Source organism: Sarcophilus harrisii, chromosome 4, assembly GCF_902635505.1.
Source record: "Sarcophilus harrisii chromosome 4, mSarHar1.11, whole genome shotgun sequence".
Lineage (NCBI taxonomy): Eukaryota > Metazoa > Chordata > Mammalia > Dasyuromorphia > Dasyuridae > Sarcophilus > Sarcophilus harrisii.
In genome coordinates, this window is record NC_045429.1 from 66,768,349 (window position 1) to 66,788,719 (window position 20,371).

The following is a 20,371-nucleotide window of genomic DNA, read 5'->3' on the forward strand; positions in this document are numbered from 1 at the left end:
ATCCTTAATAGCTGTGTGACTCTGAACAAATCACTTGAAGTTATTTGTCTCAGTTCTCTCATATGTAAAATGAGTTAGAGAAGGAAATAACAATTTCAAGCAAAAGCATAAATTCTCAAGAAGAATGAGACATGACTAGAAAAGGATTTGAATAACAATAATGAAAACACAGATCTATCAGGAAATGAAGTAAGTGTCTTGTGCAAAGAGATCAATGTCACTAAATTGCACATCGTGTGTGGGATAGGAAATGGGGTAAAGTATATATTAGAATTGTAACAAGGGACCAGATTATAGGTCTTTATAAAAAAAACAAAAGTACAACAAAACAAAAAAACCAAACCCAGAGGATTTTATATTTGATCCCAGAGAGACTGGGGAGCCATTGGAGTTGATTGAATCAGTTTGGTAGCTGAGTGGAAAATGGATTGTAGGGGGGAGACACTTGTCACAGAGAGACAAATCCACAGACTCAGGATTCAAAGTTTGAGACTGCACCAGAGAGGTGACAGTATCAGAAAAAAGGGAAGTTGTACAAAAAGTATTAAAAGGTATAACAATGACAACTAATTTGATATGGGGAAATGAAAGAGAATGAAGAATTGGGCATGGCATAGGGTGTAGCCTAGATAAGAAGGGTAATAGTACAGTAATGAGCTATCCATGTGAAGGGAAACTTGAGAGAAAGGAGAAGTTGGTTTGTTCACATTCAGTTTAAGATATCTATAAGACTAGAGGTGGTCAGGAGAGGATTTAAGGATGGACAAATTGATCCGAAAATCATCTGCTTGGAAGTGATAGTTGAAGATCACCAAGGGAAATAGTATAAAGAGAGAGAAGAGAACCAGAAAAGCCCATATGTGCTTTATAAGTTATTACCACGTGTGTATAATTTTCATATTATATATTATAATTTGCATTTATCATATACATATTGTATTATGTTCTCTATTATCTATTATATTGTATTAGGCTCTCCTTTGTTTACTCTTCAGCACTTTTTACAAGTCACTGTATTTTTTTGAATTTCTCATATTTGTCATTCTTTACAGAAGAATAATATTCCATTATATGCATATAGCAATGTTTGTCTAGCCATTTCCCCACTCATCAGGCAAACACTTGTTTCCACCATTTTGCTATTATTAAAAGTTTTGAATATTGGAGGCACTGAGTAAATGTTTATTATGTTGAATTGGTTGTGCTTCAATTTGAAGTCTGTTTAAAGTGAATCACAAAATCCTGTCAGTATCTTCCTACCTCAGTTTGTTTTATGAGCTCCCCAAATACCCAGGATCATTTATAGGAAATACTAAATATCATTTTAGCATATTTCAGCATGCAAGGTGGCAAGTCCTAAAACCAAAACACTGGTTTATTAGCATGCCAATTTCATACTGCATTGTTATCAGCTGACTTCTAAGCTCTTCCGTAATCCTTCCTCAATACCATTTGATTGGATCAGACCAGAAGGTTGGGGCTCACTTATCGACAGAACCCTTCTAAAGTGATATTTAGTTTTACAGCTGTTTGGAAGGTATAACAAAATGTTCCTGTGAGCTATCTAGTACAACTGACTGAGGAGTGATCATTTCACAGAAAGGTGCAGTTTGTATCCTTCCTTCAGGTCACTTGGCAGAAGAAGATAGAACATTTAAAAGGTAGAGGATTAGAGTGGAGGATTTATAGTTTCTTATTGGTAATATTCTTTGTAACTGCAACAACAGAAGCTAGTTAGTGCTCCTGCAGTATTTTTAAGAGGGGATAGTTTGTGACAAACAAATGTCACAGAAAGTTATTTTCAGTGGTCATGGATGGTAGTCTTCACTGTGGAGTGAATATATGAAATTTCCTGAGAAGGAGTCAAAGTTTTTATTTTAAAAGGCAGAGAATGAGGTGGGGGTAGAAAAACATCTTATAAAATCATAGAAAGTGATGGTTTATGGGACCTGGTCTAAGAAGGAATCTGCAATGCACCAACCTATGTTGAGATTATATATTCATTCTCTTTCTCTCCCTACTAAAAAAAAAAATTACTAAGGAAAAAGGAGTGAATCTTTTTTTTTTTTTTTAAGGGAAAAAGTTATGTTTTACTAGAGCTGAATATTAAAAATCTTCCTCTTTATTTTTCCTTCTCAGACTTGGCTTTTATGCTCTTTTCCTTCATATGAATCTCTGATAACAGAATAGTAAGAAATTCAGCAGACAGTTCTACATAGGTATTCATAAATTAAGAGTTCTGTGCATTCACACAATACCCTTACAAAAACAATTTTTCAAAATAGTTACCTATTTTGTTTTCAGTCGATGAAAATGATATATTGTTTTAGTCACTGGGCTTATTTGGCTTGAATTTTTAAAAAAACAGGAAATTTGAAATTTTTCTGTGAGTTAGGACTTCTTGTTTTTTTTTAGAAGCTTCTGATATTTGTAAAATATATAATTTCATATTTGTGTGTCACTCAACTTCTACAAGCATTTATTTAGTGCCAACTATGTGTAAGTAGCACAATTCAAAGTCTGTTTTACAATCATAGGGTCTTAATAAATTTGGGGGGGCTTTTCCCAATTTAACATTCATGAAAAATATGCCATATATGTATGAAATATATAAACAGATAAAATTATATCAATCATAGCACATACAAATTAAAAATAAGGGTATTGTTTTATCTTTGGAGGAGAATAGATTGTGATAATGCCTATGAAGTGGAAAGAGCTGAAAACATAGAGTATACCTGAGTATGCTTCAATCAGATGAGTACTTGTAATTTAACCTATTTGACATTGTAATTATATTTAATATTCTTTGCTAAGACAGCTCCAAATTGAATATTTTCCCCTTTTAAATTTATGGGACAAAGGAAAAAAGTTCATTTTACTCTTAACTTGTGGTAAAAATATACTTAAATATGCAGTGTCATCTTATCAATAACATTCTAAATTCTCTTTTATTTCCTATGATCAATATAAATAGATATAACTAGATTTTTCTATTTTATACAGCTGTCATTGATGTCTATATTGTGCATCTCTTTCCTTTGCATTATTTTGTATTTCATATATTTTTATAATCTTAAGTTTTAATTTTTACAACTTTTCACCATTTTTCTATTACAAATAAGTTAGCTATAAACATCTTTGTCTAAATATAGTTCTCTCAGATCTATCTCAGTTTCAATTGATCAATGATGCACAGAAGTAGCTACATCCAAAGAAAGAACACTGGGAAATGAATGTAAACTGTTTGCATTTTTGTTTTTCTTCCCAGGTTATTTTTACCTTCTGAATCCAATTCTCCCTGTGCAACAAGAGAACTGTTTGGTTCTACGCACATAAATTGTATCTAGGATATACTGTGACATATTTAACATGTATAGGACTGCTTGCCGTCTGGGGGAGGGGGTGGAGGGAGGGAGGGGAAAAGTCAGAACAGAAGTGAGTGCAAGGGATAATGTTGTAAAAAATTACTCTGGCATGGGTTCTGTCAATAAAAAGTTATAATTATTCAAATAAATAAATAAATATAGTTCTCTCTTTTTAAAAAAATTTTTAAATTACTTCCTAGAGGAGTTTGTGGGGAAAATTTTCCCCATAGTTGCATATAATGTGTTAAAAGTAACTAATCAGTATTATGATTTGTGTCTATATTGTCTAGATAATTTGACTATTCTGCAGTACTGTTCTGGTCAGATATTTGCCATAGATGAAACTGTTTACTTGGAGCCTAGCTTTTCTTAGAAACTTCAGTACCTGAATGTGACAATTCTTAATTCTAAGTCATCTTCTCAGGGGCTTGTGGACTTTGAATTTTGAGTTCCTGTCCCAATTCTGGTGATGATATTTGTGTGAACTGAATAAATGGATTAAACTCATAAAATCACAGAAATCCAGAGTTCAAAAAGTTTCCATAAGTCTTCCAATTTCACTCTTACCTAAAACTCAGATCCTTTGTGTAATAATATCCTTAGCTGATTAATTATCCCGACTGACCATTTCCAGCAAATGGAAGTTTACTATTTTATAAGGCAATCACTCTTTGGGTAGCTCTTGTTATATTTCTACTCCTTGATATGTAGAATAAATCAGTCCCCTCTTTTTTTCAGATAACTAAAGACAACTTTTATGACATTCTTAAGTCTATCCTTCTCCAGACTACCATCCTATATTCTTTATCAGCCATCATATGGCATAGCCCCAAGTTCCCTTATGATTCTGTTAATTCTCTCAGTGATAGTGTCATTTGCCAATTTGCCTTTTTAAATGTGGTCTCCAGACTAAACATGGCATTACAACAAAGAAGTAATCACTTCCATTGCTGTGGAAAGTATATTTCATTAGTCTTTTTGGCAGCCAAACCTGATTATTTACTTAATACTGAACTTGCGGTTAACTACAATGTGGATATCTTTTCACAAATTATCACTGCCTAGTCTTATTTCCCAATCTTAAATTATAGGGTTTTTTTTAACCTTAAGTACAGTTATTTAGACTTTTCCTGATAAAATTTTACCTTGTTAGATTTGACTTGTTTATGCTGATACAATTTTATCTCGTTAAGATTTGGCTTCTTGTTCCAACCTAAACATGATATTTTGAGATCCTGACTCTTTTATCTAAAATTACCTTTCTTTTTTTTTTTTTATCACATATTTAGTAATTACCCTTACCATTCATGTCTATCTACTTCATTGATAAAAATATTGAGTAATACATGACAGAGGACTGAGTTCTGTTGCATCCCATTAAAGACTCTTTCTTATGTTTCTCAATTAATCAATATTCTTAGGCACACTTTACCTGTCTTTTCAACCAGTCTATATTTCTCAGTCTTAAGCACAAAGACACCATGACAGGGTATCAAATGCCTACCTAAAATCCAAATATCTATTATCTAATTTAATCTCCTAATTCCTTGTCTTTGAAAGCGCTAACCTCTGTCTATAGACCTTACTAAATTAAATAGTTTTTCACTTTTTTTTTCTATTATGTACTACTGTGACATTTTAAATTACCATATGGATGATTAAGTTTTAAATTTGTGGGCAAAAAGGAGGTGAAATTATTCTTTTCCATAGTCTCTCTTTACCTAAGCCCAAATCTTAACTCACGACAAATTTCTGTTTAAATCACAAACCTACCATGTTGAACAGGAATTTTAATGATTCTACAGGTGCATAATCTTTGAAAACAGAGTGTCTCAAAAACTCAAAAATAGAGTTTTAAATTTTAACAGCTTAAAACTGCATTCAAACTTTTGATATATATTGTATTAGAAATCTAATTTCTTTTGTTTTTGTTGGTTTTTTCTTGGAACTATGTTGACAACTTAACCCAAACATTCCTCAGAGAAGATTTTCAAGTTGTTCATTGGCACTGATAGCTGCTGTCTTGGTCTAAATAGTAGTAGGCTCAGGGTGTATGTTCATTGCCAAGAGAGAAAATATATGATTCCCTGTAATCAGTGGAAAAATTTGGCTTATGGTCAAAGCACACAATAAATTAATATCTGAATCCAACATTCATGTAACTGAACTACATTTCTGCTTTGAAAAATCACAACGCAGGAAGTGACTAGGAATTGAAAAGTGTGACTTGTTTTTCATTTTGTTTATGATTTGTTCCCGAGGCCATAACCTGCTTATGTTTGTCTGGTTTAATAAATTTGTATTGTGAGTCAACAGTGGATATTATCATGACACCTGTGAGAGAATATACCAGGAAAATGTTTTTTCTGAAGCTGCTTTCCCCAGAGAAATCCAAAGGAGTATCTAGGGATCTTCAGATAGCAGATCTTGATACTCCAGTTACCAGAAAAGTAGCTTATCCATTATTATGAATTATGAATTCTGTATATTTTAAATGATTATTTTCCAAAATTAAGAGGAACACTTTATCCATTTAAAAACTATTTTCTAACTATTTGCTGTTCAGAAAAATTAAAAACAATAATCTACAAATTAGGATTCACAGTCTAATACATTATCATCAGAACTGGCACATATTTTTAAATTTACACACACATACACAGCAATTTAATGATTTACACAGCACTTTATAAACATTATCTCATTTCATCCTTCTAACAAGCCTCTAAGACAGCTGCTGTTATTATCTGCATTTTACAAATGAAGAAACTGAGTCAGTCAGATATTAAGTGACATGTCCTGAATCATACAACCACTAAGTGTTGGAGGCAGCCTTGCATTCAGGTTTTTCTGACTTCAAGTTCAGCTTTCTGTTCACTGTTTCACTTAGCTGCCACTTGAGCAATTCACTTAGCCCAATATAAATGAGAAAGTTAGGATCCTAAGGAACTATGAAAAATAATTTCTTCTAAAATAGAGCTTTTCTTATTTCTGCAGCATGGCAGGTGTTATAAAATAGAATGCAAGTGTTTTGAGACTTTTGAGACTGGTAATGTATGCTACTTTTACTAACTTCACAGGTTTAAGGGGAAGGGTAAAATTGGGTCAGTCTCATATGGTTAATTCCCAGCTATTCCTTCATTAAAAATTGAAATTTTACTTGTAGCTAACAAAAGCTAAACATTAATTAATTAATTAATGGAGGTGTAGTTGTGGAAGTATTATTCTTACAAATAAGAAAACTGTCAGTGACATCATTTTCAGTAGGCTAGTTTGATCTTCCTTAAAGTAGTTTTTGATGCAGTCATTGGCAGTCCCATCTTAAATTTAGTTACCCCTTCCCTCATCAAACTATTGCTGACCACAAATGTAGCTAAAGGCATTTTCACAAACTAAATATTGTATCACTGTCTTTGAAAAGTGTGCTTGCTCCCTGTGTGTTGACCCAACCATTTTTGAATGGAGACCTTTCCATCATCTATCACAAAATAGTAATGGTGCCACCGAAAGCAATTGTTCAGATAAATACAGGGTCAATAGATTTCTAGCCAGGCATGGGAATTTAGCCACAATTGATGGCATAACTTTAATATAATAGTAAAATACATTTTAAATTCTAAGCAATCAGCTCTTTCAAAAAGTGACAAACTTTATTCTGACACACCATCAAAATCCCAATTTTCTTATAGTTGAATCCTCCATAGGGTCCAATTGTACAAAACTTTTAAGCACAACAGTGTAAAAGAGTAATTGCCACAGATGGTGTGTAAATCTTACACTTTAATAGTAGTTACTGTTTTGACCTTTCTTTTAAGAGCCGATGCATCAGTACCACTTTTATTTAATTTTTGTTGCTCTTTAAAGTTGTCTTCATTTATATAATTGCAGTAATTATTTTTATTCTCTTTTTTTGGCTCTACTTTGACCATTCTTGCAGTACTTTGTATAGATGTTCACCTATTTCTTTGATTTCTCAATTGATCTATAACTTGCTTTGACCATTTTTCCCATCTTTGTATAATTAATATTTTGTATTCTAGGACACTTTCTCCTAAGATTGTTTTTGGTTTTAGCTCTATGTTTCATTATCTCCTTGTCCTCTATTTAATTTTAAGTGGTTGTATATAGCTATAAGGAGAAAATAGAACATCAGTGATTTAGGCTTCAGCTGCATGCAATTATATTTTGCATACAAAGCATATATGTTTTTGTATCAGCAGTATACCAGAAGGTGACTGTAGTACAGTTGTTTGTTAAAATAGATTTTATAGAAAGAGTAATTCACAAGTTTAAAATTATTTGGAAAATAAGCCCAAAAAATGTTTAATATCTTTATCAGTCATTATTTTTTATTATGACTGTGATTATATTATTTATGTCACATGGAAGGGATTTATTAATGTTTCTATTATGTTAGCAAATTAACTTAAAGGACAAATCAACAGGGTTGCAAAAAGATAATTTGTTTACGAGAAATCAGCCACTAAAGAAAATGGCTATTGAATATCACTGTGCATTTCTTTCTTAGAAGGGGGAATTGTTATTGCTGGCAAGTTGTTGGCTTCCAAGTGTATTTCCAGAGATAATATCCATTAGAAGGCAGTTCTGGCCAATTAAATATTACTAGATGTTGACAGGTGTTTAAATCTGAAAGTTTTGCTTGAGTTTTGTTTCTATATCTAACCAAAAGCTTACAGTGATGGAGGTTATTTTCTAGCAACATAATTCTGCTGTATCTACTTAAGTTTGATTATCTTCAGATTAGACCCAGGATATAGAAATAACATTACTATTTAACTTTACCTCTCTTTTGCCATTGTAATTGCCAGAACAATGAAGTGAATGAAGTCTATTCAGACATCTTTATGTTTAAAATATGGGCTGCTTGATCTGAACTTTTCAAACACTAAGTAGCTATCAACATTGTTTGTTGCTCTGTTATTCATTCACTTTTCCAAAACGCTTTAAACCTTTGGCTAACCCATGAAAGAAATATTTTTCTGGTTTATTTGTTTATCTCCCCTCTCTTCATAAGTCTCTATGTATGTATTCATATGTGTAACGTACAAAAATATTCCTCTTATTACACATCCATTTATTTTGAGGAAATTTCTCATATCATTTACCTTCTTTATAATAGCATAAAATCAAGGGAGAGTCACATTTTTGTTCAGATTTGACATTATATAAATTCCAATTTCATTTTTCTCTACTAATCCTATCCCTGCTACTCCACAACATGATTTCTGAGGTAGGCAATAACTTATGTTGCATTCTTTTTTTTTTTATTTAATTTTCAATAGTATTTTATTTTCAAAATACATGTAAAGATAGTTTTCAACATTCATTTTTGTAAGACTTTATATTACAAATTTTTCTTCCTCCCTCTCTTAACCTCCTCCCTCTCTTAACCTCCTTCCTCTCCAGGATAGCAGTTAATCTGATATAGATTAAATATGTGCAATTATTTTAAGCATATTTCTATATATGTCATGTTATTCAAGAAAAAAAAAAAAACAGACCAAAGGGGAAAAACTGTGAGAAAAAAGTAAACAAAAAGTATTCAATCTCTGTATTTCTCTCTCTGCATGTGGATAGCATTTTCCATCCCAAGTATAGTGGAATTTTCTTGAATTACCATATTGTTGAGAAGAACCAAGTCTATCACAGATGATCATCACATAATTTTGTTATTACTGTATACAGTGTTCTGTTGGTTCTGCTCACTTCACTTAGTATCAGTTCGTGTAAGTCTTTCCAGGCTTTTCCAAAATCAACCTGCTCATTATTTCTTATAGAACAATAATATTCTATTATATTCATATACCATAACTTATTCAGCCATTCCCAAATTCCAGTTCCTTGCCACTACAAAAATAGCTGATACAAACACTTTTACACTTATGTTGCATTCTTAAGAACTATAACAATAGAAATCTTTCTTCCTTTATTTTGTTTTAATTCCTAAACATAATTTACATTTTTCTGGAGATCACTGTGGAAAGACCCCACATTTTTCAAATACAATAATCGAGGGTATGTTTTTGTGTGTGTGTGTAAAACAGAACAGACACAAAGGACAGAGAAATAGAGAACATGTGTTTTGTATACCTTGATTCCATCAGCATGCCAAGGCAATCTTTTGTAAAAAGCAACATTTTAATGACATAACTGAGTAAGTGGGTGAATTTGGAGTGGAGATTATTCCAGACACAATGATTTTATTTTCCAGGATCAAGTCTACAAGGAATGCAATGGGAAGAATGCTACACAAGGATTCCAGACCTAATTCATAGAGTGGAAGATCTAAATAATTACTCTTCTTTACTGGCTCACTCTTTGTGAGCCATATTGTATATAGTGTTGACAAAATATTAATTATGGCAAAGAAAGTCTATTTAGACAATGCCATCTTCTTTGGCATGATGAATCACTATTGGAATGTGTTTTGATTAAATGAGAATTTACCATCTCCCATCAGCACCTCAGGGGAAGGGGAGAGTAATTGTTGCAAATATAAAATTCCATTATGATTTTTTAAGAGGATAATAACCACCTATGCCCCTTAAGTTTTACATATTTAGCCATTAGTATTATTAGTAGATTTATGGAATTGTGGGAGTCAGTGTTGGAAAGAAACTTAGACTCATTTAGTTCAGTCCCCTTATTTTGCAAATGGGAAAACTGAGGCTCAGAGAAATTAAACAACCCATTGCAGTTCACACAGATAGCCAACAGCAGAGCTAGGACCCAAATTCACTTCTTCTGATCTCAAGCCCAGTATTTTTTCCATTGTACTTTAATAACTTCTCTCATAGTTAAAGGAAATTAACTTTTTTTTTTTTTAAAGACTATCCCTTCTAGAAATAAGAGCTATTAAACAGTAACTATTGAAAGCCTAAATATGGCCTTTAGGAATGTTGATTAATCTACATACAGGATAAAGTAGAAATCAAACTTTGAAATTGCATCTCCATTTAGTTTTATATAATATTTGTGGAAGTATCTATAAGGAACTTGGGTACTATTTTTTTCCAGTGTCAGGAGAAAATGCTTCTAATTTTGTAACTGTGATATTTAGTTTTAAATAGTTTGGTAAGCAGCATGCTTCAAAGGACAGTGATTAAATGGAAACTCATTGAAGTAAGAATTTATTTTGGTGTTACTAATTTTCACTATAAACTGAGGCAAATTACTTTACTTCTGTGTCCCTTGTTCTATAAACTTAATATATTAAGCTTAATATGTCCAAAATTGAACTATTTACCACCTGTTTCTTTTTCAAACTTAACCATCATCTGTTGAAACCATTACCATGCTTCTAGGCTTCAGATCACATTCATAGCCTAGACTTCATCTTCCACTCTTTACTTATCTTACTCACTTATATCCAGTTGCCAAATGTTTCCACATCTCTAACATCCATCACCTCTCTATTCAAAGAACCACTTATCTAGTTCAGGCTCTTTATCTCCTTTTACCAGCACTACTTTCATAATCATTTGTTTGGCCTCCGTGTATCCAGAATCTACCTACTTCAGGCCACCTTCCACTTGCTGCCAAACTGCTAATCCTAAGCATAGATCTGATTATATATGTTTGTTACCTAAAATGCAAGTATGGATCTGAAGAGACTGAAATAATGAGTTAGATTATTTTATAAAAAATTTTACCTAGTAAGAATATACAAACATTTAGCAAGAATACTCATATGTAGTCATAGCTTTTCAGTCATACCTGTGAGGTTACTTACAGATCAATAATACCAACCTATCCAACAATTTATCATGTTCAAAACATTACCCTCCTTTATTGATAATCATCTATATAAAATTTAGCTTATTCTATTCTAAGTCTTCATGATTTGTGACTGTATAGACACTTGAAAAATCTTTAATTCCATGCAGCTTTGTTAAATTAAATAAACAAGCAATTATTTGGTATTTGCTGTTTAACCAGATGCTGTGGGGGATACAAAGAAAGGCAAAAACAGTCATTGTTCTCAAGGAACTCATGGTCTAAGAGAAGGAAACATGCAAACAGCCACAGACAAACAATATAGATACAGGAAAAATTGGAGATAATCTCAGAGAAGGTACGAGCTTTATATGGGATGGGGAAAGACTTGAACAAGGTTAAGAGATGAGGGGAGAGAGAGAGAATTCCAGGCATAGGAAGCAGACAATAAAAATGCAGTTAGGAGATCAAGTGTCTTGTGCTTCCACAGAACAGATGGCACCATGTCATTCCCCTGACTCAGGAAGTTTTAATGTTTCCCTATTGCTGCTAGACCAAAGGACAGACTTTTTAAAAATGTTAATTATTTAAAGCCCTTCACAATCTGGCTCCAAACTCTCTTTACAGACTAGTGACACATTTCCTCATACTTAGAATGTCCTCCATTATTTCTGCCTCTTGGAACCTCAAATACCACTTTCTTCAGCGGGCTTCTCCTGATTTTCCTAGTTGTTAGTGCTTTGATCTCCCTAAAATTATTTAGGATTTACTTATATTTATTTTCATTAACCTATATGATATTATCTATCTTGTATTTCTTCCATTAGAGTATAAGCTTCTTGAGGCAAAGGACTATCTCACTTTTGTCTTTATATGCAGTTTTTAGCGCAGTCAGACATTTATTAAATGCTTGCTCCTTGATCCTCTGAAAATTAAGATGACTTATTTATTGACCTATTTAGTGAAAGTATTTTGAGAATAATAAAGCTTGTCACAGTGAATAATACAAAATTGTTTACAACTACTAATGGTAAGTGAAGTTTCATCCCTCTAATAGGAAAATAATAAGTTGTGTCATAATGTGACCCATTCAATTAGTTCTACTCTATGTAGCTTCTCCATCTCCAGTCTCTTTGAGTCTTATCTTTGGAGATGGGGAGAGTGTAAACTGATAGAAAGAATCTAAAGCAATTTAAAAAAAAAAAGTATTTGAAGTAGAAAAATATTACTAAAAAGGAGGACATGGAAGCCAGCAACAGTAGAGCAAGAAGACTGCCATAAAAATTGAACTATTAGCAAAACATTGAAAGTCTTCTCTGCAAAATTGTATGTTTCTTTTTGTCCTTAGGTATGTATTTATTGATATCGTGCCTGTCATATATCTCACCTTTTGTAGTTCCTAAAGTGGTAGGTAGGATCTGGTGGGAAGCAGTTAAGTCTTTAAGTGATCAATCTTGATATGCTAAACTCAGTCCCAGATATAACATCTTATATCCTCTTTACCAGTAACAAAATATGGATTATTTGCTTCTTTACCTCCTTTTCTACATATTGGAGTGTGAGTGAGTTGAAGAGAAGTCCAGAAACCACATAGATTTTTAAAATATATTAAAGTAATTGCATTTTTACAAAATTGTTCTTGTATTATTCTTTTTCACTTTTTTTTTTTGTGGAAGAGACTACTGATTATGAGGAAACGTTACTTTTTAAAATAAAATTAAATATTGTGATACTCTGAAATATAAATTATGGGAGTTTCATAGCTTATTCTCATTTATTTGAAAATGCTTTTCAAAGATACATATATATAGACACACATACTGAACACAAAAGAATGAAAGAAAAGAGAGGGGGGAAGGAAAATCAATCCTCCAACCCCATATATACATATTGGTTGTTAAATCTTTATCTGATACTTATTTTTGAAAAAGTTTTGTATACACATGCAGCTTATCAGACTGAAAAATTCAAGACTGTATTTTTTAAAATAGTAATTGATTTGAATATCTAGACTGTGAGCTAGCTTTTTAAAATTCGCTATTTAAAATATACATGCACATATCCACGCCCCCCCACCTCCCACCTCCCCACCCCTTGGGACAGAAAAATGAAGTGCCTAGCCTGGTAAATCACATTGCTGTTCCCAGGGAAGAATGCATGCACCCAGTGTACTCAGAGACACAGAGTGAGCCAGCAAAGGCAGAATGGCTATTGTTTAACTCTGCCTAACAAGAGGACCTAAAAGAAAGAATTGGGTCTGACTGGCTTTGGTGCTGGCTTTTCTGCATTCCAAAGTGTGAGGCACACAGGGAGCCAGGAGAGCCTGGTCTCTGGCCAGGGAGTGTTTGGAGTTTCTGGCCGGCATGCTGGGAAGAGCATGGTAGAAGCACCGACAACTTCCCAGGATGCAGACCCCAGGTAAGATCACTGCGGTGAAAACCATGTCATTATAGGAAGGAAATAGCCCAGTCTGAGCCAGCCCACTCTAGTTGGACTGGAGAGGGAATTCCATCTAAGACTGAAATTAAGGTAGTTGTGGAACTCAAAGAAAACTGTAGCTTTTAATACTCAAAGATTGTGTACATTTATGTTTTTACGTAGTAGCTTTTCTCTTCTATAGAGATTGTTTCTATAATTTTCAACTGACAGGAAGTATGTGCTTGAATGGGATGCCTGTCAGCTTTCCAGGAATAAAATTAAGGGTGAAAGTGTTAAAGTAAGAGCAAAGCAAATATTTTTTTAAATGTATTGATGTTTGAGATTTGCATATAATTTTAATATCTTGTGTGTGTATGTATATGCTTATATGTGTATTTCAATATTTTGAATTTTCCCAGAAGCTTTCAACCTGGGAACACAGGACATTTCTGTGTAAACTTCTGGATGATTGGATAAAGGTAAATGCGCTTTCTAGGTGAAGGAGGACATTTTTCTTCCCTCTGAGGAAGACTAAATTGCAAGAAGCAGCTGGCAGTTGTCCAGCCATCAGAATAAAATTACATTGACTTTGCTTGAACCGCAGTGGAACATGATAAATTAGTGACACTTAGAATATTCAACAGGTTGATTCTCCCGGGAAAGTTAAGAACATTTACAGGAGAGAGATAGGGAAAAGAATATTGCTTCCTTGTTTTACAGCTTAGATTTTTAATTTGCAATGCCAGTAGGTCACAAGTTGGAAAAATTGGTTCAGCAAATCATGACATTTTAAACGTAGAAGGGACCTTAAGGATCATCTAATTGAGCCCTCATTTCAGATTAGAAAACTGAGGCCAAAGATGATTAGGTGATATGCCCAGCTACATGCAGCAAACTCTGTGTGTGTGTGTGTGTGTGTGTGTGTGTGTGTGTGTGTGTGTGTATTTTTATATATATATAAGAACCTGGTTCTTCTGCCTCCTTTTCCAATAGTCTTGACAGCACATTACATTGTCTGTCACTAATTTTTATACCTCCTAATTTAAAAAACATGTTTCTTATAATTTGTTGACTACAGAGACAGCAAACATCATCTGGGAAAAGTTAAATTGAAGTACCCTGCATTAAAATCTTGTTGATAAATTTACATTGGTCCCTTGGTTTTGCTTATTAACAGATAATTTTCCACAACATCTTGTCTAAAGGGAGGAAAGAGAATTGTGTTTCAGTTTAAGGTATGTTATTTTTATACAAACAAGCACCTAACTATGCTGTCTTTTAAATAATTCATTTTAAGATTAACATCTTCTCATGGACACTACTTTCAGAAAAGTTTGTAAATGTCTTTGAAAGCAACTTGCTAATTTATGTTTCAGAAATTAATTTATGCAATTATAGATTTAAATTTTAATAAATAAAAAAATACTTTGCATAACCAAGATGTTTATCTTTTAGGAAGGTGGGAGGGAATATCCCTTTATAATCTTTATCTCCTCTATAGTTGGCCCATAAAATTTCACAGTATTCTATCATTTTCAACTCTCTTTCTATTAAGCACTAACCAGACCTCAGTTAATTCATAGAACGTTTTGTGAATCTTGAAGACTCAAGAACCACAACAGTAGACATCTATGTCTGTCTTCATACATTTTTATTTAGTTTCAAAGCATAGTTAGTGCTCTTTCCATTTTTCTGGAGATCATTCATTGTAGAGAGAAGAGAGAGACTACACTATTCAAGTGTCAATATAGTCACTGTCAGAAGGATCTGTCATGGCTCTTTGCAACTCCTGGAAACAAATCAGCTTTATTTGGATATAAGCACTGGGAAGGGGTGTTGTCCTGTTATATTAAAGCTTGACCTGATTATTCCCATTTTCAATTGTCTGTATATAATAAATACTACTGTGACTCCTAAAACAACACTATAGGATGGGCAGTTAGTAGGAAGGGGAAATTTCATTACTGCTCGTGGCTATTGGAAACCTAATTTCAAAGTGAATCTACTACCTCGAAAGAAGCAGGAAACTTTGTTAACTGCAGAGTCCATTATTTAAGCAGCTCTTAATAAGAAGATGACCACTGGAATCATAATACTTAGGACAAGAGCTGTATGTTCTCTCACTTCATTTGGCTTGTGATAAATAGATATCCTTGTGTGAATATGAATACAGATTTATAAATATAGTCATATCATGACAAGTAGAGATCATGGTGTAGGTAGAGTATAGGGCCTAAAGTCAGGGAGCCCTGAGTTCAAATCCTGCTTCATATACTGTTAGTGTGATGCTGTCAAAACATTTCATCTCTCTCAGCTTCAGTTTCCTCATCTGTAAAATGAGGATAATAATAATAACACCTTTCTTAGTGTTGGTTGTGAGGATCAAATGAGATAACATGTTGAGGTACAGAGAGTTTAACAAAATCTTAAAGTGCCTTATCAATTCTTTTGTGATTATACATATGCATATATATATATATACATATATATATCTTCATATATATATATATACATATATATATACAAATAACATATATAAAATGAATGGAATTGTTTTTTACTTCTGTACTTGAAACCTTAAAGTTCTTGATATCAAGCATATTCCTAAGTCAAAGAGGGTATTACTGGTATTTTAAATTAATCTTCTGATGAAATAAAGCCTTCCTAAATATGTTGCAACCTGTTGCTATAGCAAACACTTTATTTTTCTTTCATGTATCTCAAGTGCCAAATTATTGTTGCTTTGTTTTTTAGGGGGAAACTGCCACAAGGATACTACTAGATACATTTCATCGAAGATTGTATATGAAATAGGACATTGCAAATTTAGCTAGATTAATTTAGTTCCGAGTGTTCTCTTAAAGGAACTCAAGGGACCATTCCCTCAGCTCTATCCCCCACCTTTTTTCTTTCACATTAACTTTTAAAACAAGGCTAAAAATCCTGCAACATGGCCAATATTCTTAGAAAAGGTCTGGAGGATATTTTCATAGGCAATAATGAAAGCTGCTTGTTATTCAGTCTTTTTTTTTTCCTACTTATGTATGTATGTCCCACCCCAAAAGCTATCAGTTTCTTCTGTTTCCAGCCTCTAGTTCCCATCTCTTCTTCAGCCCTCCCCCACTAACACCTACACCCACTCTTAAGAAAGAAAAGAGGAACTTGGTAGTTTGGGTATTTGACATGCATCTTAATATTAAATTAATTTTGATATGAATATCACCAAATTATCCATTGTGGTTACCAGAACCTTCAGTATTTTTAAACACAGTATTTTTAGGTTTTACTGTACAGATTCTTTCCCAATCACCCTAATCTAAATGTGACCCCTTAGATATAAAGACTACCTCTTTGATATAAAATAATTCCTTCTTAGATATTCATTTTATACTTTTGCAGCACCTAGAAATTGATCTTGCTTTTGGCTGCATGTCAGTTGGTTTTATTAAAAAGATAGAGTACTTTTTTTTTTTTAAGGTATGGTAAAGAAAAACAAAACCAAACAAAGATTGGTTTTTTTTTTGTTTCATTTTTTCATCCCCAAAATAAGATCATTGGATAAAATAATCCCTAGAATCTCTTCTATCTTTAAATTGTCCTGTTTATTTCCTGGTGTTTCCTGGTGAACAAATAACTTATCTTCAAAATTAATTATGACTGAGCAAGATGGACTCTTAAAATCTGGATCTGTTTTATTGTTAGAAGTATTCCAATTGGTGACAGGGATTTGGCAAATCCATATTCCATGTTTTAATTAAAGATATGATCTCAGCTTGTGTTTAGAAGCCTCAAGCAATGCCATGTAGAATACTGTCTTTGTATATTTAGTTGACAACACTTGATGACTGAGAGAATACTGGGCGATTAGAATTCAGATGAGGACTTTTGTCTATCCTGTTCTATCCCTGCCCTCTTCCAGCTTTTTAAAATCCAACTATTGAAAAAAAGGATGAATAGTAGAAATAGGGCTATTCTTGTTGAATCAGTCATTTTAAATATATAGGAGGGGCATCAAAGAATTTTCTCAGTTCTGATAAGAGGTTTCTTTCAATAGCCTGACTTCATATGAGCTTGAACTCAATAGGGTATAGAGAAGTAGACATTTTAGGAAAGTCTATATCATTTTGTGCTTCTACTATGGGATGTTTGTCACAAGGAAATTTGACCAAGTCTTGAGTTACATTCTTTATAAGTTTTATAATATTTTGTGAGAATTCAGTATGAAAATTCAGTTTAGCTGAATGCAGCTTAAAGAAGAGATAGAAACCAGGAAAGAGACTGGGAGATTCCTTATTTTGTTTACTTTTTAATGACAGCTCAGAACAAATATGCTACTTCAGTATGAACTCCAGCAGCAAGTGTCATCAAGAGCACCTAATCATCCTGTCAAACAAGTTATCCACTTTGAAGTATTCTTCATAATCCCATTGTTAATGTGTCATAAATAGTTCGATTCAGTACAACAGATATATAATTTCTACTATATATAGGACATCAGATATGTTTGAAATTCTTGAGAAGACATTCTTTTTCATGCTTTTCTTTTGTAATATTTGAATGTTGCACAAGGTATGTGTGCCTATTAATTTTCTGTCATCTGAAAAAATAATGAATATGTTAGGATCATAAATGCTCTCAAGTTATTTTTTTTCTCCCCAACCATATTAATCAAATCATTGAAGGCAGAAACCATATTTTCTATTTCCTTAGAATCTTTTGGTTTTAAGAATCAGGGGATTCAGATTCTAATTTTGTCTCTACAGTATCTTTGCTCAGTAACTCTGTTTCTTTATCTCCAGAATGAAAGAACAGGTTGATAACAATTAGTAATTTTTAGTTTAAACTCAGGAAATCTAATATTTTCCATTAATTTAAAAAATAAAACTTATTGATATTTGTCTTTACATCTTCCCATTGTATCCTTTCCTCTTTTCCCTTTTAGAGAGCTATTTCATATATATATTCAATAAAAGGGGAAGAAATCAGCAAAAGCCTGTTATATTCAGTATTCCACATTCATAGTACTCTACAAATGCAAAGAAACAGAGGGATGTACCTTTTCACATCTCTTTGTTGGATCCAACCCTGACCTTCATATAATCTTATAATATTCAGTTTTGACTTTAAGTTTTTCTAATTTATGTTATTTTCATTTTACATGTTGCTTTCCTGGTTCTGAATACTTGATTTGTATCACTTCATTAAATCTTTCCATATTTCTTTAAATTCACAATATTTGCATTTCATACAGCACAGTAACATTCTAGTATATGCATATACAACACATTATTTAATCATTCCTGAATTGATAGGTATTTACTTTGTTTTCATTTCTTTGCTAATACCAAAAGAAATGCTGTCATAAATATTTTGGTCTATATGGAATTATTTTTTTCTGTCATTGATTTTCTTGGGATACATACATTTTAGTACTATATCAAAGTCATAAAGTATGGATATTTCTTTTTCCATTTCATCAAATCTATTCTGTAAAGAGTTATATGCTTTTCCATTTTACTAAATCTGTTTTTTGAGGAGTTTTCTTCAGATAATTTGTTTCCTTTTCCAAACTCTCCTTCAAAGTTCTCATTTCCTTTCCCCATTTTTCTTCTCTTTTAAGATCCTTTTTGAATTCTTTTAAGAGAGCTTTATCCAACTCATATCACCCTTTGGAGCTTCATCTGGAGATGTTTTGCCTTTAGTGACCTTGGGATTTAAAGTTTGTTCTTCCTTGTCTCTTTTTGCTTTTTTGCTCATTTTTAAAGGTTGAGGTCTGGTTGTAAGACAAAGGGGAGATTGTCCCAAGCTTCCTCTTTAGGTTACTGTGGCTTCACTCTGCCTTAGGGCCTGTGCTGCTGGTTTCCTTCCTGTGCTGGATAGGCGTGGCAAAGTTTCACATTATTTGGAGGTTCCAGGACCCACTATTTGCCTTTTATAGTTGTGTTGGATGTCTCACAGCTAATCTGTTGATTCACTGTCTTTTGAACCAGGACAGAGTAGCCAAAACTGTTGTATTTTAGCTAAGAGCCTCTTAGTAGGGCCTTTCTGCCCTGGGTCCCTGCACTGCTCTGGCACTCAGCTGCCTCCCCCATGCCCAATTAAAACAGACCTTTTATGAAATTCTGGCAAAATATCTTATGCTAGAAATTTGTTATACTCCAAATATTTGTGAGTTTTGTCACTCCAAAACCAGTTCAGAGGCTTGATCTAGTATTGATCTGAGGGAAGCCAAGAAGAGTTCAGACAAAGACCTGTATACTCACTGCCGTCTTGACTTCACCCCCTCATAAAGTATGGGTATTTTAATTAATTTGTTCTCATAATTGCAACTTGCTTTATAGAATGGCTACAACAATTCAAAATTCCATCAATAATGCATTATTATGCCTATCTTTCCACAACTCCTTCAATACTATTTTCAAATTTTTTCTTCTTTGCAAATTTTAAGTATGAGAGAAAATCTCAGTTGTTTTGATTTACATTTCTCTAATTATTAGTGATTTGATGCATTCTTTTATATGGTTATTCATAATTTGTGGTTCTTTTGAAAACTTTTATCTTATTCTTTGTTCATATATTAGTGATTGTTTTTGGTCGTGTGTGTGTGTGTGTGTGTGTGTGTGTGTGTGTGTGTGTGTGTGTAACTGAGGGGGGGTAGGTTTTATATAAAAATTTCATCCCCAAATTAATCACCTATCTTATTCTGGTTTTATTATTTTTGTGTTTATAGTTTTCAATTTCATGTAATCAATATTATCAGTTTGAAATTTTGTGATTAATTCTTGTCTCCTTTGGTTAAGAATTCTCCCAATCCCAAGCTTGATCTGATTTTTTGACGGTTTTTTAAT

The 20,371-nt window shown here is 32.9% G+C and overlaps 1 protein-coding gene across 9 annotated transcripts in view; it reads left to right on the forward strand.

The window, feature by feature from the left end:
- The window catches only part of RASAL2 (RAS protein activator like 2), a 320,061-nt gene that overhangs the window by 185,657 nt on the left and 114,033 nt on the right, over nucleotides 1-20,371 (forward strand). Inside the window, exon 1 of one of the 9 annotated variants that reach the window (XM_031936946.1) lies at nucleotides 13,087-13,523. The exons of the other annotated variants lie outside the window; for them this stretch is intronic. Coding sequence (XP_031792806.1) covers nucleotides 13,511-13,523 — 13 coding nt within the window. The 5' untranslated portion in view covers nucleotides 13,087-13,510. Of the gene's footprint in view, nucleotides 1-13,086; nucleotides 13,524-20,371 lie in introns of those variants that run through there. 9 annotated transcript variants of the gene reach the window in all.